The sequence below is a fragment of the Etheostoma spectabile genome, chromosome 15 (assembly GCF_008692095.1).
Source record: "Etheostoma spectabile isolate EspeVRDwgs_2016 chromosome 15, UIUC_Espe_1.0, whole genome shotgun sequence".
Classification (NCBI taxonomy): Eukaryota; Metazoa; Chordata; class Actinopteri; order Perciformes; family Percidae; genus Etheostoma; species Etheostoma spectabile.
The window spans coordinates 10,943,397-10,953,041 of record NC_045747.1 but is presented as its reverse complement, the minus strand read 5'-3'; the positions used below and the strand labels follow the sequence as shown (position 1 = coordinate 10,953,041).

The window sequence follows — 9,645 nt, the reverse complement described above, 5'->3', positions numbered from 1 at the left end:
CACACACACACATAGACCTGACTAATTTATTAAAAAAGTGCATTTAAATCTCAGCTGGCTCTCCTGTTACTCAGACTGGCAGCTAATTGAATCTGATGCGTCATGTCAGTCTCTGACGGTAATCCCCAATTATTTCCTGTACATATTGTGCTTTTAGGACCAAGCTCAACACTGTTGATAAACAAGACAGCCCTGTTATGCCTGTGTGCTCACTTCTGAAGGAAATGCAATCAAGAATTACACAGCAGGGAAAAGGATTCTCCCTGGGCCAGAGTCACACGTGGCTTAGTAAAACATGAATACAGTGGTGTGAAAAAGTGTTTGCCCCCTCCTCATTTCCGGTTCCTTTGCATGTTGTCACCTTAAGTGTTCGGAACATCAAACCAATTTAAACAATAGTCAAGGACAACACAAGAAACAACAAATGCAATTTGTAAATGAAGGTGTTTATTATTAAAAGGTGAAAAAAAAATCCAATACCATCATGGCACTGTGTGAAAAAGTGATTGCCCCCCTGTTAAAACATACTATAACTGTGGTTGTCCACACCTGAGTTCAATTTCTCTAGCCCACCCCAGGCCTGATTATTGCCACACCTGTTCACAATCAAGGCATCACTTAAATAGGAGCTGCTTGACACAGTAAGGTCCACAGAAGATCCTTAAAAGTATCACATCATGCCGAGACCCAAAGAAATTCAGGAACAATTGAGAAAGAAAGTAATTGAGATCTATCAGTCTGGAAAGGGTTATAAAGCCATTTCCAAAGCTTTGGGATCCAGCGAACCACAGTGAAGCCATTCCACAAATGGCGAAGACAAGGAACAGTGTGGTGAACCTTCCCAGGAGTGGCCGGCCGCCCAAAAATACCCCAAAAGGCAGCGACGACTCATCCAAGAGGTCACAAAAGACCCCACAACAACGTCAAAGAACTGCAGGCCTCACTTGCCTAGTTAAGGTAGCGTTCATGCTCCACATCAGGAAAAGACCGGGCAAAAATGGCCTGCTGCAGAGTTCCATGGAGAAAAACACTGCTGAGCAAAAATAACATCAAAGCTCGTCTCAAGTTCTCCACAACACATCTTGATGATCCCCAAGACTTTTTGGGACAGAATTCTGTGGGCCGAGAGAAAAAAGTGGACTCTTTGGAGGTGTGTGTCCAATGATATCGGCGTAGAAGGAACACTGTATTTCATAAAAAGAACATTATACCAACAGTAAATATGGTGGTGGTAGTGTGATGGTCTGGGGCGTTTTGCTGCTTCAGGACCTGAAGACTTTCCGTGATAAAAGGAACTATGATTCTGCTGTCTACCAAGAGACAATTGAAGGAGAAGTCCGACCCTTGTTCGTGTACTCAAGCTGAAACAAACTTGGGTTCTGCAGCAGGACAATGATCCTAAACACCAGCAGCCACCCACCGAATGGCTGAAGAAAAACAAAATGAAGACTTTGGAGTGGCCTAGCCAAAGTCTGACCTGAATCCTATTGATATGTTGTGGTATGACCTTATAAAGGCCATTCATGCTCAAAAACCCTCTAATGTAAACTGAATTAGGACAATTCTGCAAATGAGTGGGCCAAAATTCCTCCAGGACGCTGTAAAAGCCTCATTGCACGTTATCGCAAACGCTTGGTTGCAGTTGTTCTGCTAAGGGTGGCCCAACCATTATAGGTTTAGGGGGCAATAACCTTTCACACAGGGCCATGATGGTTTGGATTTTTTTTCACCTTTATATATAAACACCTTCATTTACAAATTGCATTTTGTGTTTACTTGTTGTCCTTGACTATTGTTTAAATTGTTTGTATGTTGAAACACGTAAGTGACAAACCTGCAAGACAGGAAATGAGGAAGGGGGCAAAACTTTTTCACACCACTGTAGCTCTTTGGTTTTTCCTTACAAAGAGGAGGTTGTGTGGCATCAGGTAAACGAGAGAAGTGTCGTCTGTGTTTGTTCAGTTTGGTTTGGTTGGCTCAGAGGTCGGGCTTCGTTAAATCTCGGATGATGTGACTGAAAAGCAGTTTGAAAAGGCTGACACTGAATTGCTAGCTTGTTGCTAAGTCTTCAAATCACCCCCAAAAAACGGAGCCGGTGCAAGAGGATGATAGAGGATTTTTGACATGGCTGTCTGCTTGACTCATTTCTGTTAAACATCAAGTTTCATATTTTCCAGCATAAAATAGGGATATATTTGAGTGTGTGTGTGTGTGTGTGTGCGCGTACCTTTTAGTGGCAAGATGTAGCCAGTATGTGAACTGCATTATTTATTGTATGTGTTTGCAAGAGCCACAGAGAACTGTCGTTTTTATTGGGAATATTTCTCCAGTTAAGTAGTTCCAGTTCACCAGGATATTGTTTCAAGAAAGGGTGTTGCTATTGAATTTTTAAAGCTTGTGTGTGTAACCTTTTGACATTAACGAACGTCACATTTAAGCCATTGCCAAATGAGTTGATACAAAGCTAATTCAGACTATCAGTTCCACACAACTCTTTCTGTATTTCTCAGTATTGCTATGTTTAGAAGATTGTGTTGTCCGGTGACTTTCCCGCGCAGAAATTCGAGTGACGATAATGAACTCTTCTGAAGAGTCCACTGTGTTTTTCCTTCCTTGCATACTAGCTACTGCATCGAGGAGGTTTGGGGGCGCGTGCATAATCACGGAAGGCTCTATCATGTGGACGCGCTGACAGCGCTGTTGTAATTACTTAGAATTCCTAATTGGGGAGACAGAAACCACGCACTATAACTTTAAAATGTTTTTTTAGTTCTTTGAGGTAACCAACAACAATTTTGATAATTACAGTTTAACCACTTGCTGTTTCAAGCTTCTCAAATATTGCTGGTGTTTATGTTGCTTCTCACATTTGCTTGTTTTATATCAGTGGTAATAAAACAACAACAAAATTTCTGGTTTTGAACTGTTGGTCAAATCAAACAAGCAATTAGGAGATTTCACCTTGGGTACTTAAAACGTGACCGACGAAAACCAAATCATTTTTTTTTTTTATAATAGATTGGCCCTTCTTCAACACCATAAACACAATTGCATTCACTCTCTTGTAAGCATAACCTTCTGAAATGTATTTCTCCCAACCTTAGCAGATAAAACTGAAATCTGCATTGCTTCCACCGGTGATTAGGTTAGATCATTTCTGACCCCTTTATGTTACATCTGGATTACGGGGATGAAACCACCTTTCTCTGTCACTCATACACACTGATGAAGGCAAGGAGAGTGTTTTCAAGGAGAATATTTGTATTCATTGTTGTGCTCAGTGTTGAAACTTTCATGGAGCAGAATGGGAGTGTTTGTGTTGATCTTGGTCACTTTGCCCTTCTTGTTTCCTGTGTGTGCAGATCATGTGGTGTGTGAAGAAGAGTTTAAGTATGCCATGCTGGCTTTAAACTGTGTGTGCCCTGGTACCTCAACACTCATCACTCTATTAATCCACTCCTCCAGAGGACAGTGAGTTCACTTCCTTTATTTATGCCTCTGCCTATTTGATTGTTTACAGTACAGACTTGCCAGTCAAATATACAGTAGATAAAGTGAATAGTGAGCTTCTTTTAATTACCTAACTTTTACTTCCCCCCCCAGAATGGCACCTCAAGAGGCCTTCAAGCAACGTGTAGGAGCCTTTCAGGCCCTCAACAGGTAGGATGTATCTGATCTGCATTCACATCTAGGAATACTGTGGCATATTTGTGCTCAATATTTACTCAAATCCTCTGTCAACTTCCATAATTTGCACACTGTGCTATTTGATTCTTGTTTTATTATTACCTTTAATTATTTAGAAATTGCATTTGTGTTGTATTTTTTTAATTAATGCAGGAGTCACTGTAAAAATGAATGTTATTCTGGCAAAATGTTCTATGTGCTTAACTTGCTTGCTCCTTTTTATCATCATGGCATGATAGCGGAACCACAGTGATCAAAATGTAACTAGTTCAAATAGGATTTTTGTTAGTAGAGTCCTCCAAAACCAATAATTATTTTTTTCCTGCAACTTTTCTTTGGATCACATCTTGAAATTGGAACTGTCCTCTTAAAACCCAAATTCGTCATCCCAACTTAAACAATAGGGTATCCACACAAAATTATAAATAGGCAAGAATGTGACAAACTCTTTAGTTGAGTTTGAATATACATGCATTTATGTGTTTTTATTTATATGCTAATTGATGTACGCCATAGCTTTTGTCCAATGAGTTCAACATTCCAATGTAGTGTGTTTCACAAGTACACTTCTATATCTGGACACGATGCCATTTAGTTTATTGGCTGTGACAATGTTACATGACTAGGATTTGTCCTCCTCCTCTTCAGCCTTACACTTAGTTCCTGTAAACTGAAAATTCGCTATAACACCTGTTTCTATAATGCAGTCTTTGTCGCAGGCCACCCACTTTCACACTGCCTCCACACCCTTGCTTCATGCTAGCACCTCTTTAGCCTCCGCGTCTAAAGCCATATCCCCCTAGAGAAAAATGTTGTCCACTTAACTGTGTGAATGTTTACATCTGGGACCTATTCTTAAAACAGGCTGAGTGTCTTTGTGCACATCTGTGTACTGATCGAGTTATTGATCAGCAGCTCTGACAGAGCTATAGGATGTTACCTCTGAAACCTTGAGTGAAAAATCTTCTGGTGTGGCCCTGTTGCTGAGCTGGTTTCTTTGTGTTACGTGTTTTAAAGATCTTTCCTCACATGGCCGATCAATGCCTCCTTTTCTGTCTCAGGGAGGGTGGTGCATGTTCATCAGACCAATGGCACCGAACCTACCGCCGCTGCTCAGCCAATGAGGTGCATCACATCCGCCTAGAAGAAAGTAAATTCTTCGGGGAATATCAGGGCAAGAGTTTCACCTTTGCCTCCTTTCATGCTCACAAAAAGTACGTCATAATGTGAAAAGGCTAAGAAATTAGAACACACACTAAACTGCACTGTTAAGAGCTGACCTTGTCTTTGCGGCTGCAGGTATGGAGTATGTTTGATTGGAATACGCAGATTGGACACCACCAACATCCTACTGAACCCTGGTCCCTGCCACATCATGGGGTCCTCTGATACATGCTATTACATCAACATCTCCAAAGAGGAGAACTCAGCTTTTGTCAGGGGCCACAGGGAGCCATCATGGGGCAGCACGGGAGGAAATACCAGGGAAGTGCACCAAACCATCTACCATGGACTCACCCGCCTGCCAGTCCACAGTATAATCGCAAGCATGGGTCAGTCAGATGTGCACAACATAATGATTGTGTAACATTTACACACTGACCTTCTTTTTGCAGTTTCTTTGTTATTTCTGTGTTGACCAACTTATTAAACTGTCTTAGATAGCAGCCCAGTCACAGCTGTCAAAACTATGCAGTTCTCACATTTGAAACTTATCTGCGCGATTTAAAAATATGCAAAGCTTTTTTGAAGAATTACCATGAATCTGATTAGAAGTCCAGTTTGATAAGAGCAACTACCAAATGAACTGAAATGTCAAATACTGTGGTTTTACAAACACCACCACCTGGTGGTCCACAGTGAATGTACACCTCACTATAGTATGTAATATGTAGGATCCGTGCAACACATCATGTATCATAGTATTAGAACCTTTAGCTTGATCACTGTGGCTGTGTGTGTGTATGTTACAGGCACAGTGGCCATTGACCTGCAGGACTCCAGTGACAGCAGCCCAGAAGGCCAGGACCCGGGGAGCACCATGCTGGGCAGCAGAAGAGAAAGCAGGAGCAGCTCCCGGACAGAGATGAGTGGCACTAACACTTTGGCCCTGCCTGCCATGGGAGAGTCAGCAGAGGAGAGGCGGCGAAGCATTGCCCCCGTCCTGGAGCTGGTGGACGGTGTCAACAACCCTGCCTTTGATCTGCTCGGAGACCAATCAGAGGATGAGGGAGGAGAAGAGGGCAAAGAGGACAGTGACAGAGATGAGAGTGCCCACTGGTGGGGTCGACACTGCGAGTAAGTTATAAAGACACTGTTTAAGTTGTTGTTAGATTGAAGTGTAAACGTATTCAGAGGTAACTGTTGGCTCGTGCTACAGGTGGGTGAAGGGATACCCGCTGAACTCACCATACATCGGCAGCTCGCCTGCGCTGTGCCACCTTCTTCAAGAAAAGATGCCTTTTTGCTGCCTGCGTATGGACAAGGTATGGAATTGAAATGGCTCCCTATCTTATCATTTTACAAGTTCACATTGTCAAAGTCATCCTCAGTGACCACACTATTTCTCTCCTAGGCGTGTCATCACACCCCTTTTGAGGATGCCCGCTCCTACGGCTTCAAAAACAAATTGATTATTGTGTCCGCGGAGAGTGCAGGAAACGGTCTGTACAACTTCATTGTGCCTCTACGGGCCTACTACCGACCCAGAAAAGAACTCAACCCCATCGTGCTGCTGCTGGAGAGCGTGTAAGGATAGGTTATTTGGTGAAATGTGCTGGACATGCTTCATCACGATTAATTATTACGATTATTTGTTGATTTTAACCAAAACATATTTTGTTGTCACATAAGCTATTTATAACTGCTTTCACATCTATAGTATGCTACATTCTTCTTATGTTGAAGGTGTATGTTGCATAGACAACAGCTGCTACACATGTAAATGAAAATTAGCTATCTGAAATAAATGTATCTCTGAGAAAGCTCCTTCACTTGTTTTCAACAATAACTGATTAAAAGAGTTAGGGAGAGAGAGGGGCGATGGATGCTACTCACAGAGAGACTTGACTCATTATGAATGGGTCCAGCACGGGTCGAATGGCGGGTCAGTGTTTTTCAATTGTTGCTCTGAGCTTAACAGGTACGCTACAATCTAGGTTGTGCAGGATGGTAAAAAGGGTTCCTCTTTTAATAGTCAGTGGAGGATAAAAACTAAGCTATTTAAGATCACCATAAACATGATTTGTGGAATGCTTTCAGGACAATGTGTTGCACAATCCTATGTCATGTATTGTGGCTGGTACACAAACACAGTCAGCCAAAGGAGAGTGGAATCCAATAAAAAGGCAATAAAATGCTGAGTCACTCCAGTGTAGTGCTGGTATTTTCAGCTTTCTCTGCAGGCAGTTTGGGCTGATGTATTTCTTAGGCTGAGTGACGAGGAATTGTCTCTGTTAGGACGTTCGGTCATCATCATGGCACGTATCAATCTCTTCTGGTTGGAAATTTTAAGTCTATTTGTGTTTTTGATTCGTTCAGACCTGAAGCAGACTTCCTGGAGGCAATATGTTGGTTCCCCATGGTGTTCTACACAGTGGGCTCCATTGACAAGTAAGACAAACCCAACACCATGCTGAATTCTTGATGTATCTTCCCCTTTTTAATTTTCTACAATTTCCTTAATTTCCTTATTGATATAAATTATCAATTGCGCGTGCTTCTGCACCTCTCAAATGACTTAAATTACTCTTTGATTTTTTCTTATTCTTCTTTATCATCTCCCACTTGCCTTTCTCTCTTACACTTTCCACAGTCTAGACAGTTTGCTGCGATGTGGAGTCACTTTTGCTGACACCATGGTGGTGGTTGACAAAGAAAGCTCCATGATTGCAGAGGAGGACTACATGGCCGACGCAAAGACCATCGTCAATGTGCAGACTCTCTTCAGGTCTGCTTTGCCCAAACTTGCTCTGCAATCTCACACACTTTCTCAAAGTGAGTGTTTTTTTCTTATTGTTTTTGACACCTTATTCTCTGTGCTTCGTCCTCCCAGACTGTTCCCAGCTCTAAGTATTATCACGGAGCTCACCCACCCAGCCAACATGCGCTTTATGCAGTTTAAGGTCAAAGACCACTACTCTCTGGCTCTGTCCAAACTGGAAAAGGTAAAATGTTCATTCCTTCAAACCACCTACTTTATTTCTCTCTCAACCTTTTCTTAATCTTTCCTCAGCCGAGACTTTAGAAGTCATAATAAAAAATAAGAACAAACAGGGCAGAATGTTTTGCATTATAAAAGCCATCTTTTATTTAGTATTCTCTGTGATTTTAGAAATATATCCACTGTAAAGTTCTGCCACGAACATTTATAACTGATAATAGTAATAATAATAATTTTGTAATTCTTCTCTGTGTGCCAGCTAATGAATTCCCCCCTCCGGCATCAATAACATGTATCACCAAATAAGTAAATTTCCGGTAGTCACTGCTTGACATCACATATTAAAATGGATTCCATGCAATTATTATAATTGCAGTGTTGCCTCACAGCTGGAAGGAGCTCTGGTAGTTTTTCAAATTTTTCTTTGTTTGGGCAATGGATATTTGTGTGTGTTTTCTTGGGATTTCCTATTTTAATCCCATTTAAGGGGCGCTATGCAGTTTTGGCCATTTTTTTGCTGTTTTTCTTCCCTTCCTTTGCTTTTTGCGCGAAGGTGTCTCTATAGCACTCCCCCTACAGCTTCGTAATAGATATATGGCAGCTCCTATGTTTATTTTTGCCTGACTCCTCGCTTGGTCGTTTCCTTTTTCACCGTTCCTCCGAAAATGCTGTCCTAGCTTTCTGCTTCTTTTTTGCCAGCTCACCCATGACGATAGTGTGAGAAACTCCATCGCTGCCTTGTTAGCCGGTTCCTGATTGGGCGTGCCACTGCTCGATGTGTAAGTCAAGTGCAGATTGAGTCGCGCATGCTCAGATTTAAACAGTTTACGGCGTAGCGTGCCATGCTAAAATTTGTAAAATCCATAAAATAATAAACTTTTCTCATTACAAACAATAACAGAAGATCATCATCGAATAATTTCAAAAACGTTTTAGTTATCTAGGATTGTTTGATTGCTAACGTTAGCTCAAAACGCCATTCAAGTGACAGCCTTTGTTGTGTTTGATTGCTAATTTGTAGCCAGCAGTGAAAAAACTTTATTAAGTAGGTCCATTTTTACTATTGACATTACAGAAGTCTCTTGTTAGCATCTTGTAGGCTGCTTCAAAGAATTTCTAAAAAGGGAAGAACTTTCACTCTCTCAATACTTCCGCCTTCGGAACTGGATGCAGTTCCACCAGAGTTCCACTTGGGGCGCTCAGACCCGTACATAATGAGCTATACCCTTCACCTTTCTCAGGATATGATTTTTTGTCTAGTAATTTGAATGTTGCATTCGAAAGGGGAGGCTAAGAAAATAGACCCTGCTTAGTGTAAAATATTTTTTTGAAGTGGCTTTTTTGTTCTAAAAAGACTTTTTAAATCTCAATGACGTCATACAAATCGTACCACACCGTACGGCCGGAGATACTGCTTCACGGCAAATTCGGAGACACTTCTGTCAATGCCCAATGTGAGGAGAGTGCAGATTTAAACGGTTTACGGCACAACGCGTCATACCTGATGACAGTCAAGTCGGACCGGCTCTAGTTGAGTGCAGATGTTAGTTGCGCATGCTCAGATTTAAACAGTTTACGACATAAAAATAAAACTTGAATTTGTGAAATCCATGAAATAATAAACTTTTCTCATTACAAACATTAACAGAAGATGGGACAAACGTTTTAGCGATCTATGATTGATTGATTGCTAATGTTAGCTCAAAACGCCATTCAACTGACAACATTTGTTGTGTTTGATTGCTAACAATTGGTTTATTTACATTTAGCATACATTTTAGCATATTATTTAAGCA

General features: G+C 41.3%; 1 protein-coding gene and 1 long non-coding RNA gene across 2 annotated transcripts in view; one reads left to right on the top strand and one right to left on the bottom strand.

Moving 5' to 3' along the window:
* Nucleotides 1-9,217, bottom strand: part of LOC116703708 (uncharacterized) — a 21,608-nt gene extending 12,391 nt beyond the window's left edge. Inside the window, exon 1 of the long non-coding RNA XR_004335489.1 lies at nucleotides 9,082-9,217. This is a non-coding gene — a long non-coding RNA (uncharacterized LOC116703708). The remainder of the gene's footprint in view (nucleotides 1-9,081) is intronic.
* The window catches only part of kcnt2b (potassium sodium-activated channel subfamily T member 2b), a 42,179-nt gene that overhangs the window by 27,192 nt on the left and 5,342 nt on the right, over nucleotides 1-9,645 (top strand). The window contains exons 15-24 of the mRNA XM_032538538.1: nucleotides 3,363-3,471; nucleotides 3,604-3,660; nucleotides 4,749-4,901; nucleotides 4,987-5,240; nucleotides 5,661-5,985; nucleotides 6,068-6,173; nucleotides 6,263-6,435; nucleotides 7,228-7,299; nucleotides 7,502-7,636; nucleotides 7,742-7,853. Of these exons, the coding sequence (XP_032394429.1) occupies nucleotides 3,363-3,471; nucleotides 3,604-3,660; nucleotides 4,749-4,901; nucleotides 4,987-5,240; nucleotides 5,661-5,985; nucleotides 6,068-6,173; nucleotides 6,263-6,435; nucleotides 7,228-7,299; nucleotides 7,502-7,636; nucleotides 7,742-7,853 (1,496 nt within the window). The remainder of the gene's footprint in view (nucleotides 1-3,362; nucleotides 3,472-3,603; nucleotides 3,661-4,748; nucleotides 4,902-4,986; nucleotides 5,241-5,660; nucleotides 5,986-6,067; nucleotides 6,174-6,262; nucleotides 6,436-7,227; nucleotides 7,300-7,501; nucleotides 7,637-7,741; nucleotides 7,854-9,645) is intronic.